This window comes from Nomia melanderi, chromosome 2, assembly GCF_051020985.1.
Source record: "Nomia melanderi isolate GNS246 chromosome 2, iyNomMela1, whole genome shotgun sequence".
Classification (NCBI taxonomy): Eukaryota; Metazoa; Arthropoda; class Insecta; order Hymenoptera; family Halictidae; genus Nomia; species Nomia melanderi.
The window spans coordinates 31,766,371-31,784,009 of NC_135000.1; the positions used below are offsets into that span (position 1 = coordinate 31,766,371).

The window sequence follows — 17,639 nt, forward strand, 5'->3', positions numbered from 1 at the left end:
GGAAGCGAGAATATCTTGGTAGTTTGTTGGACTCTTGTCGCAAATGGTCTTCGAATGTTGCGCGTACGATCTCCAGTTGAAAACTCGTCTTTTATACTGCTGCTACTTTGCGCGCGTCTCTCGCGTGATATTGTGGGTGTATTTTGCGAATGTCAATCTTGATATTTCTGGATGATGAGAGAACTACGACAGACAGTTGGCTAGAGATAAAAAATTCAATAGAAATACCTTCGGCAAAACGCATATGTATTTCACGATGGAACAAGGAGGAAAAACGTTCCACGGGGATGTGCCGATTGGGGGGTCGAACGCGATCAGGCTGCCCAAGAAGGGGAAGGAGAGCCAAACGATGAAGAGAAGGGGCAACGTTCTAACGAGAGTAGAAGGAGGAGAAAGGAAAAGCGAGAGCAACGACGATACGAGTGACAATTCTGAGGTGTATCGCTTGCAAAAGACTCGAGCGAGGTGGCATAAGAGGAGGATCAGTATATTTGCACGAGGAGAAAGTTTCCAAGGTACCTGGCGTGCGATCGCTAGTTTAATCGTTTAATCGTTCAATCGTTCAATCGTTCAATCGTTCAACCGTTCAACCGTTCAAATGTTCGTTCGTTCGTTAATTCGTTTATAATACTCGACGATTAAGCTCCTCCCTTCGATACATGGGTGGTTCATTGAACGGTATTTGCTTGGTCGGCAGTTTTATTAACATCTAGGAGCGCCCCGTCAGCACTAATTTCACAAAACACCGGATAAGGTCAGTGAAACTGTGTAACATTTGATATTTCTTAGCTTACCGCTCGAACATTGCAAGGGTGTAAAATGTTTGTTGTTTATACAAGTTGAACAATTCAATTGCAAATAGCTAACGTGTCGTACGAAGTACGGACTTGTGTAGCTCGATGGATTTTCATACTGTTTGTATTCGAATAACGAAACGTAATAGTGTAGACGGTCGTTTTGTTGGGAAACTTGAAGCGCTTAAGCGTTCCTTGCTAATTTATCACTTGTTGTTTCTAACGATCCATCGGTATATTTCTTAGTTTTGACAGCACACCGACTCTTGGAACATCATTTTCGATAGAAACAATCGTGAATTCGAAATGTATCGTAAAATGAAATAGTGGAGCGGGAAGACAATCTGTGACCGAGAACGGTTAATATTTGATTTCGTCGCAGTTCGATTCTTTCAGATTTGGTTTACGGTTTTAGCAACACGCGTCATTAGCTATTCATCTTGGGTTCGTCCGCAAACCGGTAGGAACCGAAGGGAAAAGAAGAAAACAGAAGAGAAGCGAAGGGGAGAGGAGAGGAGGGAAGAAAAGAGGAGGAAAGAGGAGAAAAGGAAAAGACGAGAAAAGAAGAGAAGATACGACGCTAAATGCAACGAGACGACAAAGAATACCTTTGAATGTTCTTATTCGTTGCGTATCCGCGGACACGATCGAAACAGAGACACGAAGCGTGTGGATTTCGGAATCCATGATTGTCGCTCCGGCAGAATATAACGGTTTTTCGTGAAATATCAGATTCCATACAGTTACGTGTAGTCATAGTTTTAGTTTTCGGCGTTTCGGAACTTTGAAATGCTTCGTACCGAATCGAATATTTAACTACGACTACCGTTACCTGTGTAACGTGCTCGCGCAGCATCCGTACCGTTATTTCGTTCGGCACGAGGTATGGCACGTCAACCTTCGAATGTATCGTCGACTCTGAAATACATCATTTGCTAGCATTGTTCTATTCGTTGAAACGGTATCAACCGCGTCGCAGTAGTTTGATTTCTACTACGACGGTTACTCTATGAATATGCAATGTATTTAATATCTGTCGGCGGGAGCAAGTTGAAATCGCGGAAAGGAACGGACTGTGCGGAATTGGCAGGCATCAGCCAGCAGCCAGCAACCACCAACCACCAACCACCAACCACCAACCACCAGCTTTCAGTGACCGGTCGCCAGTCACCAGCCACCAGCCAGCAGCAGTTGGAACGAAGGAACACGGGGATTAATTTATTGCCCCGTCTGAAATCGGGTCCTAATGTTTCGCGAAACCATCTCTGACGGGTACAACATTCCAATTCCTATTTTCTTCGGACAACATTGTCGATGTAAATCGAACATTTCGAGACAACGAAGCATCCGACTATAGGAGCTGTTCCGACGAGGTGTTGGTGGAAGCAGTCACTGTGTTACGACTCAAAGATATCGAGTGGAAATGCACTTTTACCAATTTCTAATATTTACGTATCCCAGTTTCGTTTGAAGCAGAGACAAGCAAGGATCGAGTGAATTTTTCCTTGCTTTCACAAGGAATATCGTCGGTGCGGAAGCATAATTATTCTCGATCGTATACGATACGAACAGTCGGCATCTATTAAATGGATTTTTCGATTCAAAACACGAGAGACGTACGAACTCTCCAAGTTCACTATCTACTTTCACTCTGCGACGGTGCGCGGTTTCTCTCCGGTTAACTATCATGAGCGTACGAACGGCGGAACGAGTAACAGCTTTTAAATTGCTAGGCGCTCAACTCGTGTAACTTTGGCTTTCTCCATTTTTCAGTTGTTAATGTTGACTTTGTGAATCAAACGACAAACGACAAACGACAAACGCGATGGTGGAAGTTTTATTGGAGTCGTGCGGTCAAGACGTGGCAGTGCCGGAAAACGGTTGCAGTCTAAGCGAAAGTCCAACGGAATGTACACCACGACAGGAACGCGATTGCAATTTGACTTCGGAAGAGCCGAATCTTACTCCGATTCAAAAGTTTTACAACGGACAAAGTATCTTCGTCACTGGTGGTACGGGATTTATGGGTAAACTATTAATCGAGAAACTTCTTCGAGAGTGTTCCGGGATCTCGGTGATTTATATATTGGTACGTCCGAAGAAAGGAAAAGACGTGCATCAACGTGTCGAGGAACTGTTCGATGATCCGGTAAGGATTGACAAACTATTCTTTCTCATCGTAAACCCAACATTTTCCTCCTATGGTTTAATTCCCATCTTTACGTTCGGTAATACACCGCCAACCGAGTAAACTGCATCCACTTTCTCCCTCTGGACGCGTCGAGCAACGACGGTCGATGTTAACGTTGCTTTTTACCGTTCCTTCCATTCTCCTTCCAGCAGTGCTTCCTTTCTTCCGCCTATCTATCCTTTGCTCTGTTTTACTTACTTTCTTCTTCGAGCGAATTGCTTCTACGATATACCGCAGATGCATCGGCAAGGCGCGAAAGAATCGAATCTACGCGAACCGCGAGTTCGTGGTATTATGCATAATCCTGTATAGCGGTCCACTAAAAAAGAAACGTAAATCGACCTTGAAATCTCCTTCGCGATAGCACGTAGAACCGAACGATTGTTTATCGAGTTTATCTGCACACAAACGAGCAAACAAATAGACGGACGAGCGCGCGCGCGTATAAATATTTGTTTGGTTTCGCAGGTGTTTAGCCGACTGAAAGAAAAACGACCAAAGTTTAGACATCAAACTGTTGCAATCGCCGGAGACTGTAGCTTGCCTGGCTTAGGAATCTCTTCGACTGACAGAGCTATAATAACGCGCGAAGTTTCGATTGTTTTCCATGTCGCGGCAACCGTTAGATTCGATGAAAAGATGAATCTCGCTGTGCCCATCAATGTTCGGAGTCTTAAGGATGTGATCGGTCTTTGCAAGGAAATCTCTGGTTTCAAGGCAAGCGAATAAAACGCGAAACGAAAGTGTTTCCTCGTAAAAGCTACACGGCAAATGACTTTACTGTTTTAGTCGTTCGTACACGTATCGACGGCATACGCCAATTGTCCGCTCACGTTGATCGAAGAAAAAATCTATGATCCACCGATGGAAGCCGAAAAATTGATAGCTTTGGTGGAATGCGTGGACGAGAAGTTGATCCAAGAGATAACACCCCGGTAATAAAGCATCTGAAATCTCTCAGTGTTCGTTTGCCAGAGTTCGTCTGTTCTCAGCGAGTCCTTTCCTTTCCGAATGTTACAGGTTGTTGGGTGTCTGGCCGAATACGTATACTTTCACGAAAGCAGTAGCGGAAAGTATCGTGCAAAAGGAAGCGTATGACTTGCCCGTTGGAATATTTCGACCCGGGATCGGTTGGTATTTTACGACCTATTTATTTTCTTCGATCATCCTACCAAATTAACGTGTCTATCTCTCTCTTTATCATCATTATCCACCGATTTCTTATTATACCGCTCGCGTATACGACAACCGACAAACCATGGAAAATATAAATGCGACGTTCGATTTGTTGAAAACTGAATTTTTAGTGATATCAACGTTCCGAGAACCGTTGCGAGGATGGATCGACAATATGTACGGGCCAACTGGTGTCGTAGCTGGAGCAGGTTCTGGACTCCTTCGATCGATCCATTGCGACGGTTCTAGAATAGCTAACGTCGTGCCGGGGGATTTAACGATAAACGGCCTAATAGCCAGTGCTTGGGACGTAGCAAATCGTCACAGGTATAACAAAAGAATAACTCTCTCTCTCTCTCTCTCTCTCTCTCTCTCTCTCTTTGTTTCTGTTCCTTTCCACCTCCTCTGGTTCCCTGCAAGCTAATCTGTATCTCGGCATCTTTCTGTACACCGGATTCCGCAGATCCAGGACTGATAAAGGAGAAAGGACAAACGATATTCCAGTTTACAATTACGTTTCTCAAGACAATCCGATTACATACGATCAATTAAAGTTGTTATCCGAAAAGTACGGACTGGAATTTCCTACTGGAAAAGCAATATGGTATTACAGCTTTCGCAACACCAGGCATAAAATAATCCATTCCTTCTACATCTATTTTCTGCATCTACTTCCGGCTCTGCTGATCGACAGCGTCACGCTTTGCTTAGGCAAACAACCCAGGTAAATTTACTTTTCGATTCGCCTCTCTTGTTTCATGGAATTCTAACTCTCGCAAATTTCTTGTTTCTTTCCTACGTGGTCCGTGCGTGGACGCTTCGAATCGTACTAATACCTTTTTTCCACGAAAGGATGCTCAAAATCTATAAAAAGATACACAAATTTATGGACGTGTTGAATTATTTCTCAATGAAAGAGTGGACATTTTCAAATGAGACTCTCAAGACGCTTATCAGCAAAATGAGTCTCGAGGATCTCGATAATTTTGCTTGCGACATAACTAAGGTCGATTGGGATCAATATTTTCGAACGTATGTGCGAGGAATTCGTATCTATTTGATCAAGGATCCACTGGACACCCTTCCCCAAGCACGCGTTAGATGGCAAAGGTAATCGCAATCCAGATTCCCATTATATTCTTCGTTGTGTTTTCTGCCGTTTCTCCGCGTATACGACGTGTCGTTGAAACTTTAATCGTGTTCCTTTTTACAGACTGTATTGGATTCATCAAGCGCTGAAAGTGATTCTTGCTTACGGTCTTCTGAGAATATGTTGGCTAACCGTGTCTCACCTTTCTCGATTTTGTACATGGCAGTTTGCGTAGCATCTTAATAGAAATACGTACAATTATGCACACGTGCGTGCGCGGCCGTGTGCCTAGGCGCAAGTACACACCTGCCTACTTAGCGTCGAGTAAAGTCACCGCATCGAACGAAATCGGTCGCGCCGATCGAACAAATTTCCTGATGCTCTTCTGCGGTTAGTCTATCGACTGCGCTTTCAACGCAGGTGTCTGAAACTAAGGAAGGAGAAGAAGAGAAAGGGGAGAAAGGAAAGAAAGCGCGGGACCGAGTCGATAAAAGTGTTGGTAGTCGTTTAAACGTGTTACATTTTCTCTTATTTATTGAGCGTGGTTGGGATAACTTCAAATTAAACAGAACGACGCACTCGTCGTTCCTGTTTCACCTCTCTCTCTCTCTCTCTCTCTCTCTCTCTCTCTCTCTCTCTCTCTGTTCGTATTTCATTTCATGCTTTCACGCATGAGTATGCTCATAGAACAATTAACAATTTACCGCGCAAACAGCGTTCAATTTCAGTCGCGTTTGCACGCGTACGTTTCTTGTATTGTACGCTTGTATTTTTAATAAAAGAAACTTCTTTTTTACGGAAAACGATTCGTCTCGATTTATTCCTTTAACCTCGCATTTTTCGATTCGGTAGATTCTCGAGTCGCTTCACCATCGATTCTTCCAACATTTCCTCCTTGTGCGTCATCTCTTTCCTCTAGATTGCTATTGTTTTTATTATCCCTCCCAGGCCCGCTCACCCACGCGGCCCGCCCCTCGCCAACCGTTTTGGCTACTTACATAAGTACGTAGATACTTGGAATGTCGTACAACAACAACTTTAACGAGTACATACGTCACAAGATACGTCGTGTTTCGCATTTCAACGATTGTCTTGCGGGCAAAAATCAAACGTTCGACAAAGAAAATTACCTAATGGATCGATTACTCGATAACTTAATGGATTAGTCAAAATCGGCGTTTTGCCAAAGTTACGCGTAACCTCTGAACCGATCGATTCCTACGCTTGTTATCGATACATGTAAAAGAAACTTTTAAAACATCCTAAACTCGATGAAGAATCTTGATTGATTTCTGTCAAGCATACGCACTTACACTTGTGATATATTCTATCGTACAATTCGTAGATAACATCATATCCGATTGTACCTCGTGAAGTTATCCGATCAAGATCAATTCGAATTTGGGGTTAAAATTACCTGTCGAACACTTCTTATTTCTATAGAAAATACTTCTATTGTAGATGTCATTGAGAAAGACAAACAATTTTGACGAGTGATGTGTCTTGCCATCGCTATGTACACGTTGACTGCCACATTCGGCATAGTATGGCACGTACTCATAGCGGTCGGTATATTCTTTTTAATGCTTCTCGGGAGCGCAGTAGGATTTCTTTCCTATTTAGTGACCTACTCGTCAGAAGAAGCTACCACGGTTTCGATATCCACCGAACAATTAAATCAACCACTACAGATCGATTCATCGACGCTGTAGATTCTTCGAATCTTAATCAGAGGTACACGGATTTTTCCGTGATCAAAGTAATTCCATCATTGTTTAATTTCGTTCTTCAAATAATATTATCGCGCGCGTTACCTGTATCCGATGTTGAAATTCAGACGAATAATAATTAGACCAAACTGTAGATACGAGTGTAGTACGTACCTAGTCCGAAAATCGTGCAAATCGTTTTTCGATTGTGCAGGAGATACAAGTGAAGCAAAATCTCATGTTTATACTTCAAGGATTTCCGGGACGGTGAATCGTGTAAATTAAGAATTGACGAGAAATAAAAAGGGAATCGTGTACGGAATAAAATGTATACGCATAAGCAGATATATTCGATACAAGATGGAAGTAAAGAAATATAACTATGAAAATTATTATATTATATGTATATAAAAGAATTAATATCTATTTCTAGTTTCTCTAGAATACAGTATCTTATTTTTTACAATAAACACACCCGCGTTGTTTCTTATTACTTTAGCTACGAGTCGCGTAAAACGCATTCACCCAGGCATGTAAATACTTACTTTGGACGGATTTCAATAGAAATGGACGGATTCGAGTAAACGCTAAGGCAGTGTCACAATTCCAGCGAAAATAACGTACGGTCGTGTTTATCTGTCGCATTTCATAATGTCCGTACGGCACGTTCGTATCAGACAACAACCATCCAGTGCGGCGGTACTCAACATTTACTGCGTTAACGGTAAAATACAGGGAAAGCGAGCGGCCTGTACTACTACCTTTAGTTTTCAGTTTTCATGTTTCAGATGGGCCTGGAGTTTTCTCTTTCGTACCGAATACGCAGAAATACTTTCTCTTTCGTAGACGAATAATGAACGATCGTCGAAATCTTTCTTTTAATTAGCCGGCATTGTAGATACCGCGCTATGAGGAGTTGTCGGCCGAGAACCAGCGATAGATTGCGTGGTAGACGCGTTCAAGGACTGCATTGTACCGATCTAAAAATTCAAATTCATCGATTCTCTGTGTGAAAATTCCTATTCTATTCAACTATTCCAAATATTCCATTCGAAAAACTTACCCTCAGATGAGCGAGGTCTTCCAATCTTGTGAGATCGCTCAATTCCACGTACAGAGAATACACGATTAACCATCCATAGATGGAAAAACAAAGGAATACAGTCCACAAAAAACACATCATGATATTATAGGCAAATATCATGTCGTTTACCGTACTAAAGAATACAAAAGCAAACAATCTAAAAAGAGTAAAAGTAGCAAAACTATACAACCAAGGCAACATCTTCCGTTCGTATTCCTTTCGCAAAGCAGTTATCAGCATCAGGGATGTCGCAAAAATAACCATTCCACCAAGCATTGAGAATAAAGCAAACACTACAAGGGCATTGCGAACTGAAACGATACAGTTTCTGTAATATAATGGTATTCCTCAATTTATTTAATGAAATTCCAAAGCTACGGATGTTACTCTCACCGTGTTGGTTACCCACGTATACAAATTCATACGATATTATGTAATAGCCGTAATGCGTCGAACCTGGTGCAGCTTGAGAAAGGCAATAAAGATCGAATATCGATGTACAAATGGTGAAAATAGCTAAACCCTAAAGAAATATATGTGTATATATATATATATACATCTATCGATAACTATACGCTTACTCGAATATAATAAACAATCACTAAACAAATCATGATACATACCAATGAAAATATTGCGGTAAACATAGCGCCTCTTTGAATGTCGAGTATGTAAGCGTGCGTCAAAATTGGTTTCTGGTACCAGGGTGTTTTAACGCTACGCGCCGATCGCGAAGATCTTAAGTTTGCACTACTACGCGTAGTGACATGTGAATACACCGATGGCGTACCCATGCTAGGAGACTTCTTCCCGTAATTCATTCTATCGACTCGTCAATAGAATCTCGGTAGTAGCCTGTAAACGCAGAGAAACGGATATTGAAGGCAAATTATTTTCGCACTGTACCGAAAAAGGTTAAGTCGCAGGTACTGTGACCAAAACATTCTTTCGTAAAGGTATTTCGATGATACACCGTTTGTGAAAATACAGAGAATTTACGCCACGGATGTGCGCAAGATCATGAGAGAATTCGATTAATTTCTTTGCGAATGCGAACATAAAATTTCATTCGTGCACACGAATCACTAATCTCACCGTAGTTGATTACAAGCCGACGCCCGACAGCTTAAATGAGTGGTATCGAGATACACCGATGATGACCGAATATTGCCGAGGGAAGCGTGTAAACTATCCAACGAACGTTCACTTGTGCGTACGCATCAGTGTCGCACACCAAGTAAAGTAGGTAAGTAAGCATGTAAATACTCACGCGAGGATCGTTCGATGTGTGTATCGATACCGATTAATTTTCATAAATTGGATAATGCGATCAAAGAAACAAAAAGTACAATGTAAGATATAGAAAAGTGAAATTTATTGAAAAAATCGGATACTTTTAAGGGTACTTTTCTTAGGAAATCAGGCGGACAGGGCGCATCTGAAACCTAGATTTCCAGCCGATGTGTCAGGTGTATTTTGACTTCTAGCAGCACACCTGTATCTAAAACAATAGCTTTTATGGCAAAGGTAGGATCCACCTTTCTTTACTTTGTCCGTGCCTTCCGTTGGTCCACTCTGGAAGCATAGTTCATTGAGAAATCTCGGTGTAGAAAAGCAATGGAAATATAGGCCGAAACGTACAGGATTTCTGAATCCACCACGATTCGCGACATCGATCGTCCACCAATCGAATGTCCATTCCCAAACATTTCCCACCATGTTACGTAACCCGTACTTATTTCGCGGGAATTCTGTGACAGGCGAGGTACTCTCGTAGCCATCCTCGCTCGTATTATTGTTCGGAAAATCACCCTGCCACGTGTTCGCTCTAAAAGTCACTTCTCTCGTATTACGATACTGCGAGTTTTCTCACGATTTTTATTCCAATTTGCATCGGATGGTAAATTATTCATCTTAAAGTGTCAATGTTTTTCTATCGTTGGTCGTTTATCGCTATTCCATTGATGTTACCTGTGTCGACCATTCGGAAGAAAGTTATTGCCCCATGGATATAACCTATCAGAGAGGCCACCTCGGCATGCCACTTCCCATTCCGCTTCGGTCGGTAATCGTTTCCCTAACCATTTGCAGTACGCAACAGCATCGTTCCACGACACATGAACGACAGGATGATCCATCCTGTCTGGATCATTCGATTTAATTTGGTGCTACCTTCACGAAAAACTCTGGAACGTTGGGAAAAAGAGAGAAAAGAGAAAAATTACAAGGACTATGTACCCGATAAGCTGGAACCAAGACCTTCCGGATGCATCCAACTCGCATTCCTAATTTGCAACCACCAAGGAGCTCGAGCGACGACTACCGGCGCTTTTGCTTCTGCGTGGTTCTTCAACAGACCACCAAACACGAACGAATCACCGAACAATTCTGCCTCCGTTCGGTATCCTGTCGCGTCTACGAACGCTGCAAACTCGCGGTTACTTACTTCTAATTCATCAATGTAAAAACTATTAAGATATACTTGTCGTTTCGGCCCTTCGCCATCAGCGACAAACACTGGATCATCTGTTCCAACCGAAAAAGTAACTGCATCTATTTTTGCCATGTTTCTCGGACGATCGAAATGTTGATTTCGGTATAAATGAGAAGCATCGTTCGTCGCTTTGCAATAACCTTGCGTTTCTTTCGATTGTCTCGTTTGTCGGTTTTGTCGGCTCGCTTCTTGACCGCAATGACATTGTTGTTTGCTTAACGGATCGTTCTCGGAGCAGCTCGGTACACAGCAGAACGTAACGAGAATGCCTGCGCATATCAGTAAACTCGTTGATCGCGTGTTCAGAACGAACCGGAATAGATTTCCCATTTTCTGGTTTGGAAATGTTTGTACAGAGAAACGGGCGGATCGTATTGTAATGTAAAGACCTAATGTTCGATTGTGAACATCAGGAACCGATCACCGTTAACGAGAGTGAAACGGAGAAAGCTCGGAGACTAACAGTCGTGTCGAACACACTTCAGTTCACGTCACATTACGTTATTAGACACGGCAAATTGCATCGCTCTGTCCTAGAACTACGGCAGGCGATAACCAATCCGGCAGTAAAGAAAACGAAACGAAACGAAACTAAACCAATTGACGGAAGTGGATGGTGGTGCCATCTTACGCCACAGATAGAACTCGTACGAACCGTACCACAAACTACAAAAATCTGTGACCGTACGATATGACTTGGGCGAATGTGATTCGCGTGGAACTCATCCTAGTATGCCACGTACCATTTATACGTATCTACTCGTGTAAAATTTGTTAGGTAGAATGTTTCTAATGTTTCCGTTTTCTCTGTGATACGCGATAGAAAATTAGTAAAAATTTACAATCGGTTTGCTACAGTGTGCGTTTAGTACATACAATAACAATGGTTTCCTTGAAACATTCCAAACTAGGGTTCTGTACTCTTGGTATTTTTGTATGTTACTTCTATTTTGCTATGTTACAAGAAAAAATCACTCGGGGCCAATACGGAGATGAAAAGAACAGTGAAAGATTCACCTATATGTTTACTCTAGTTTTCTTTCAATGCTTAGTCAATTACCTATTCGTTAAGACTAGTTTATTAACAGTGATGAAGCAAGGCGAAGATACTACTCCAAAAACATATCACGCGATATCCTCCCTCACTTATTTACTCGCAATGGTGTGCAGTAACATGGCTTTACAGTTTGTCAGTTATCCGACACAAGTAATTGGAAAAGCTGGTAAACCGATTCCTGTGATGATACTCGGAGTACTGCTTGGGAACAAGGTATCGCTTTTGTTCTGTTTTCTTTTTGTTGTTCATCTCGTCGGTTGTTTCGTCGATGTCGTTCACGTGTAAAGCTTCCAAACATAATTATAAACCTTTAATCCCTTCTTTTATCGATATTCTATTGGATTTTAACAAGAGTGAAAAGATGGAGCCAAGATGTTGATTTAAATAGGCGTATAATTAGGTATGCGGATCATGGGTAGTCGTTTATTGGTAACAGTTTGGTGCATTACCTTGCAGGTTTATCCAGTTAGGAAGTATTTATTTGTCTTCTTAGTTGTCATTGGTGTTGCTTTCTTTATGTACAAAGACGTCAGTCCATTGAAGAAGGAAGTCGAAGGACAAACTACATTCGGAGAACTGTTACTGTTACTCTCTTTAACCATGGATGGTATAACCAGCGCCGTACAGGAACGCATGAGGGCAGAGAATAAAACCAAGTCTGGACACATGATGTTAAACATGAATGGATGGTCGATAATATTCAGTGGAACCGTTATCCTAATCTCGGGAGAATTTCTGGAATTTGTCCAGTTTTTACGCAAATATCCTTTCGTTATATGGCATATGGCCACATTTTCGATAGCAGGCGCGTTTGGGCAGTACTTTATATTTCTAACCGTCGCGGAATTCGGTCCGCTACCGTGTTCTATTATAACTACCACTAGAAAGTTTTTCACAGTTCTAGGATCAGTACTTATTTTTGGAAATACTTTGACCACCAGGCAATGGTTAGGTACATTCACAGTATTTGCAGGACTATTTCTAGACGCTATGTATGGTAGGGATAAATCTTCCAAAAAGAATGTAACGAAATAAGAGAGACGAACGTGTGCGCGAGTGCGTTCGTGTGCAATTAGGTATCGTAATGTGTCGAAGCTCGCGAAATCTGACGTGTCGAAGGCTTTACGATTTCGTACAAAACGTGAAGTCGTTATATTATATTATATTATATTACATTATGTTGTATTGTATTATATTAATTTATATTGTATCGTAATACATTATAATACATGATATTATATCATATTATATTATATTAAATTATATTATATTACATTCGTATCACATCACATTACATTACATTGCATTATACTATATTATCTCATGTCATATTACATGTACTTCTCAGTTGTGAGCAAAGGGCACTGTTTACTCCGAGTATACCGGCGTCTGTGATCGCATCTGTATTTCATGTAAATAGTGGTGCACATTTTCAACAAGAATTATACATTTTACGTTACATTACTGCTCCGAAGTGTATACACTTGCTTTTGTTTTCACGGAACTCCAGTCTCCCAGCTTTCCCGTACTCGGTACACACAAAGGAAAGAATGTTGTAAATTACATTAAGAAATACTTTTATCGAGTACAAATACGATTTATTAGAGTAAAGCGCAAATGGTATCGTGATTTTTCTCGAATGTACCGATAAACAAGTGGACGAATAGAGAATAAATGGATGATACAGTGATAGTATAGTAATAATAACGTGTCATTTTTTACGCGAGAACAATTCTTTGTGCGACTCGGAAGGCAGCCTTCGAGGAGCGCAGTGAAAAAGATATTGTACGACAAGCAGGCAAATTGCAGCGATATGTCCGAGACGTCAAACCCTTTTCAAGTGTGTGTGCATGCGCGTGTGCGTGCGTGCGTGCCTGCGCGTGTGGTAGAGTCGCGTAAAACATTTCTAAAATCGGATTTCGTTATTGTTATCAACGTAGACAACATCGTCGGCGATGGGCAAGCAGATAATAACGACGCGTGGTTGGTCGTTAGGAAGGGAGTGTAATCAGTCGAATGTACCATAAATGCGCAAACTGCTACTCAACAAGTAGTTTAACGTATTTCAGTAAAGAAGTCGCATCGAAGGTCGGTGTTTGAACGGTCAGAATCTTAGCAATATCGTCGCGAAATGAGTAGCAGTCGTCTTTCCAGATGTTACGCGTGGATCGTGTTGCTAGCAATGTGCTTCCCGATTATTTCTGGGCTTCTCGGGAACGGTGGTGAGTGCCGAATATTGTCCATTCAAATCTACACACGATTGTATCTCATTCGTTCCTGTTGATCTGTATTTCTCGTTTACCCTGTCCCTGGACTCTTGTTCGCAATGTCTATGATTCTTTCGATCGATCGATCTGTAGTTTCCGCTGTCTTCCGCTGTCGTACAGAGAAATTTCGATGCAAACAATGTTACCGGTTTCACAAAGTCGAGCGCGTTATTTTACACTTCTTTCGAACTTGTAGCGATCTGTTCTTTAGGAAAAGGAAAAAGGAAACGAAAATGAGAAAGAAAAAAGAAAGAGAAAGAAAAAGGGACAGAGAGAAAGAAAGAAAGAAAAAGAGACAAAGAGAAAGAGAAAGAGAAAGAGAGAGAGAGAGAGAGAGAGAGAGAAAGAATTTTAATTGTAGAGTCATTTGCGAGCAACTCGTCGAATGCTGTCCACTCGTACGAAATTGATCCAGGAGCACAATCACCCACGGGAAAAGATCAGCGATGGTTCCGAGATGCCGGCAGACGTTACAGCACGGTACTCGAGGACCACACCACTCGAGATGGCGATCAAGAAGATTTTCCCAGAGATTTATTCACCGACGAACAACGTCGACACGGTGCTCTACTATTGCATGTCTTCCTCGGATTCTATTGTTTTCTGTTGACGGCATTCGTCTGCCACAATTATCTGTTACCGGCACTCGATCGGATTTGCGTTAGCGCAAACATCAGTACCGATGTTGCTGGCGCGACTTTCCTTGCGATGGCCAGTTCTTTGCCCGAATTGTTCGTAAACGTGATCGGAACTTTCCTCACCGAATCGGACATCGGAGTCGGTACTGTTGTCGGTAGCGCCGTATTCGATACGTTTGCAACTCCGGCTGTCGGAGCATTGGCGGCTCTTCACGTAAGTAAACGCTCGTTACGTCGTATACCGTGGACACGTGCCTATGCCAGTGTACATCTTATCGAGAATTCACCAAATGACAAATTAATAACTGTAGAATCGGAACAGTTCCCTTCGCAACAGTGTAGTCCAACCGTTCGTACAGCTAATTGAACACCCGAAGAAAAGTGTATCCTAGTTTGTTTGCCGATCATTTCGATATAGATAGGTACGTATTGTACAGGCAAAGATTTTCTTCTCTTTCCTTAATTCCTCTTTCCTCTTTCCTGTTGCATCGTTGAATCGCGGTACACGGTGTGCGCAGTATTCGGACAAAACTGATAACAAACAACCTTTATGCTTCTTCAATTGCGCGGGTCGACACGATTTCTGTTACGGGAGGTTCAATGGCTGATCTCGATAGTATTTCTTGAATTCTCAATTCAAAATCAAATTTCGACAAAACTCAATTTTTCAACTGTGAACACTCGTTGTATCATAATTGTGGAAACTAGTCAAACTTTTCTCGCACAGCACGATTCTATGGACCTTTCCGAATACAATGGTGTACATTTTAATGGCATTGTAAACGTTTAAACGTGCGTGAAACACATCGATTCATGCAGGTATTTTTCAATTTATCTCGATGGAGACAAACGGATTGCATATTTTGATTCAGCATAAGAAATACTATCAAGATCGGTCTCGCTAAACCTTCTGTAACAGAAAGAAAAAGTTCAATTCTTCGGACCAGTGTTATATTGCCTGCCCGACGCGCGACGAAACAAAATGAAATACGCGGTACACGTGTGTAAGTGGGTGTGTTGCGTTTTACAAATTCCATTCTTTCTATCCCTTTCGACAGGCCGTACCGTTAGAGTGGCGTGTATTAACGCGAGATTGCGTTGTCTTTATAATATCGGTTGGAACGTTGGTGATAATAATATGGGATGGTCGGATCGTATGGTACGAAGCAGTAATTCTATTAGCGGAGCTCCTTATTTACCTAATCGTACTGTTCTGTGCGAAACGAGTGGTGCGTTCCTGCTCCGATGGAGTTTCAAGTTCCACAGCGACGTGTAAGTAATTCGGCTGCTTTTAATTCCAAATTGGAAAACGAACCGCGAAAATGAAGGAAAACGAAGGAAAATTTCAACTGTTGTAGCATCGAATATCGACAATTCATTGGCAGAAGGTTCGTACCAGCCGTATCTTGGTGAACATTCCGTTTCAAATTCGAATGCCACCGAGTCGGTACAACGACGAGAGGAGACCAAGGATCCGGAGAGTTTGGCCAATTCCAAGAAATCGGAAGACCATCAGGAGCAACCAGGTGTTTATTGAATCTCTTTTATTCTGTTTTACCACGGTTTCACGAGCTACGGTAGTACACCGACAAATATTCTTTCCTCTCGTTCGCAGAAAATTTGTTCGCGTGGCCAAAGGAACGGAGCGCATCGGCAAAATTTTGGTTTCTCCTGGTTTGGCCATTGAAGTTTCTGTTGTTCGTAACAATACCGGACACGAGATGCGAGCAATTGAGAAATTGGTATCCACTGACGTTCATTATGTGCGTCGCGTGGCTAGCGGTATCCTCCTATTTGGTTTCCTGGATGGTGACTGTTATCGGCGACACCATAGGCATCCCAGACTCCATTATGGGCCTTACGTTCTTAGCCGCTGGTGGAAACATGCCTGAAATGTCATCTATCGTGATTTTAGCAAGACAAGGTACGTGCGTCCGTCTTCCCTCTTTACCTGAACTTTCCTTCTCGATCTACCCGTCAACTTTTTCGAACGATGCAAATCATTCCGATTATCGAACAAACACCGTACATCTATGTAGGTGACGGAAACATGGCGATGAGCAACACCCTGGGAGCAAATATTCTAGACATTTTACTGTGTCTGGGTCTGCCGTGGACAATAAAGTGTCTAATGACAGGGAGTGACGTGAAGGTTTTATCGGGAGCCCTGTCGTACAGCATACTATCCATAATCGGCTGTATAATCATACTTTACGCGGTCATTGCTGTCTTTAGGTTTCATTTGAACAAGAAAGTAGGATTCATTTGTCTGTTCTTGTATACGGTATTTTTAGTCTTTTCAATTCTGGCCGTATTAAACGTTTTCGATTGACGACGCGATTAACCACTGTGGTGCATTTTACATGTATTTTCCGAAATTCCGTGATCACGTTCTCCGCTACCACAGTCCTGGCGTTTCCCGGCATTCAGCCAATCATGCTCCAACGAGCGTCAGCCGTGCACGGTACGAACCAATTTTTTATTTAACCTGATCCTCGAGGTCATTCGAAGGCCATCGTGCGGTGGGTCCTTGAACTACACGAGTCAACGATAGCACGAAAATAGTATTGAAATTGATTTTTCATGTGGATTTCAATGTTCCCCCCGTTCCTCTTACGCCACGAGCCACGAGCCACGAGCCACGAGCCACGAGCCACGAACAAGCAAAGTGGCCTTTCTTAATCGAACCTGAACAACTTGTCGCGCACGGTACAAACACTAATAGAGTTCTCTTCCAGCTTGGTCATTCTATTCTCGAAATATGCGTCAGTTTAGATTGCCGAAGCATAAATAATAAACGCTCGTAATTCAAGAAAGAACACAGTACCCTCGAAACGAAGATGGATCTCTCGTCCGACGGTGGTAGACGGTGATAGCAGTTCAACGACGATAGCCTCGGATAAAGTTACTATTCAGGAGAAAAGTAGGTCATGTTTATCAGAAAATTCAAACAGATCGGGCATAATCGTTTAGGATACGGAGATGCTGAGTTAGCTTCGGCTGTCCATTCCTAACGAACAATCATTTATTTTCCCATTCGACGAAGAAACCCACGAATCAACGGAAACGTTTAAACACCGTAGTCGTTGAACTCTGTAAATTACAAGTTTTACCATTCAGTTTTATGGTTAGAGAAATT

At 42.2% G+C, this 17,639-nt stretch overlaps 5 protein-coding genes across 6 annotated transcripts; 3 read left to right on the plus strand and 2 right to left on the minus strand.

Moving 5' to 3' along the window:
- The first annotated feature begins 348 nt into the window (after nt 1-348).
- Nucleotides 349-6,054, plus strand: LOC116429853 (fatty acyl-CoA reductase wat). Of its 2 annotated transcripts, none has more exons than XM_031983244.2 (9): nt 349-515; nt 2,568-2,943; nt 3,454-3,702; nt 3,775-3,920; nt 4,006-4,115; nt 4,293-4,488; nt 4,625-4,885; nt 5,014-5,271; nt 5,375-6,054. In XM_031983244.2, the coding sequence occupies exons 2-9, from the start codon at nt 2,620-2,622 to the stop codon at nt 5,484-5,486; spliced, it is 1,656 nt and encodes a 551-aa protein (XP_031839104.1). In that variant the 5' UTR covers nt 349-515; nt 2,568-2,619; the 3' UTR covers nt 5,487-6,054. The 2 variants fall into 2 exon arrangements, with proteins under 2 accessions (XP_031839104.1, XP_031839105.1); XM_031983245.2 differs by lacking the exon at nt 349-515 and adding an exon at nt 528-754.
- pasi2 (Protein) lies at nt 5,843-8,865 on the minus strand. Its single transcript, XM_031983255.2, has 4 exons — nt 8,668-8,865; nt 8,438-8,567; nt 8,024-8,355; nt 5,843-7,940 (listed from the first exon to the last, which is right to left on the minus strand). Exons 1-4 carry the CDS (start codon nt 8,863-8,865, stop codon nt 7,839-7,841), a joined length of 762 nt encoding a protein of 253 aa, XP_031839115.2. The 3' UTR covers nt 5,843-7,838.
- Nucleotides 8,866-9,397: 532 nt separating this feature from the next.
- On the minus strand, nt 9,398-10,868 carry LOC116429856 (formylglycine-generating enzyme). Its single transcript, XM_031983253.2, has 4 exons — nt 10,283-10,868; nt 10,016-10,187; nt 9,686-9,872; nt 9,398-9,619 (listed from the first exon to the last, which is right to left on the minus strand). Exons 1-4 carry the CDS (start codon nt 10,866-10,868, stop codon nt 9,464-9,466), a joined length of 1,101 nt encoding a protein of 366 aa, XP_031839113.1. The 3' UTR covers nt 9,398-9,463.
- Nucleotides 10,869-11,222: 354 nt separating this feature from the next.
- meigo (Solute carrier family 35 member B1 homolog meigo) lies at nt 11,223-12,843 on the plus strand. The gene is made up of 2 exons (XM_031983254.2): nt 11,223-11,808; nt 12,052-12,843. The coding sequence occupies exons 1-2, from the start codon at nt 11,422-11,424 to the stop codon at nt 12,628-12,630; spliced, it is 966 nt and encodes a 321-aa protein (XP_031839114.1). The 5' UTR covers nt 11,223-11,421; the 3' UTR covers nt 12,631-12,843.
- A 145-nt stretch (nt 12,844-12,988) lies between these two features.
- On the plus strand, nt 12,989-17,609 carry LOC116429854 (sodium/potassium/calcium exchanger 4). The gene is made up of 6 exons (XM_031983246.2): nt 12,989-13,817; nt 14,224-14,714; nt 15,559-15,772; nt 15,859-16,026; nt 16,116-16,424; nt 16,540-17,609. Exons 1-6 carry the CDS (start codon nt 13,727-13,729, stop codon nt 16,830-16,832), a joined length of 1,566 nt encoding a protein of 521 aa, XP_031839106.1. The 5' UTR covers nt 12,989-13,726; the 3' UTR covers nt 16,833-17,609.
- Nucleotides 17,610-17,639: the final 30 nt, after the last annotated feature.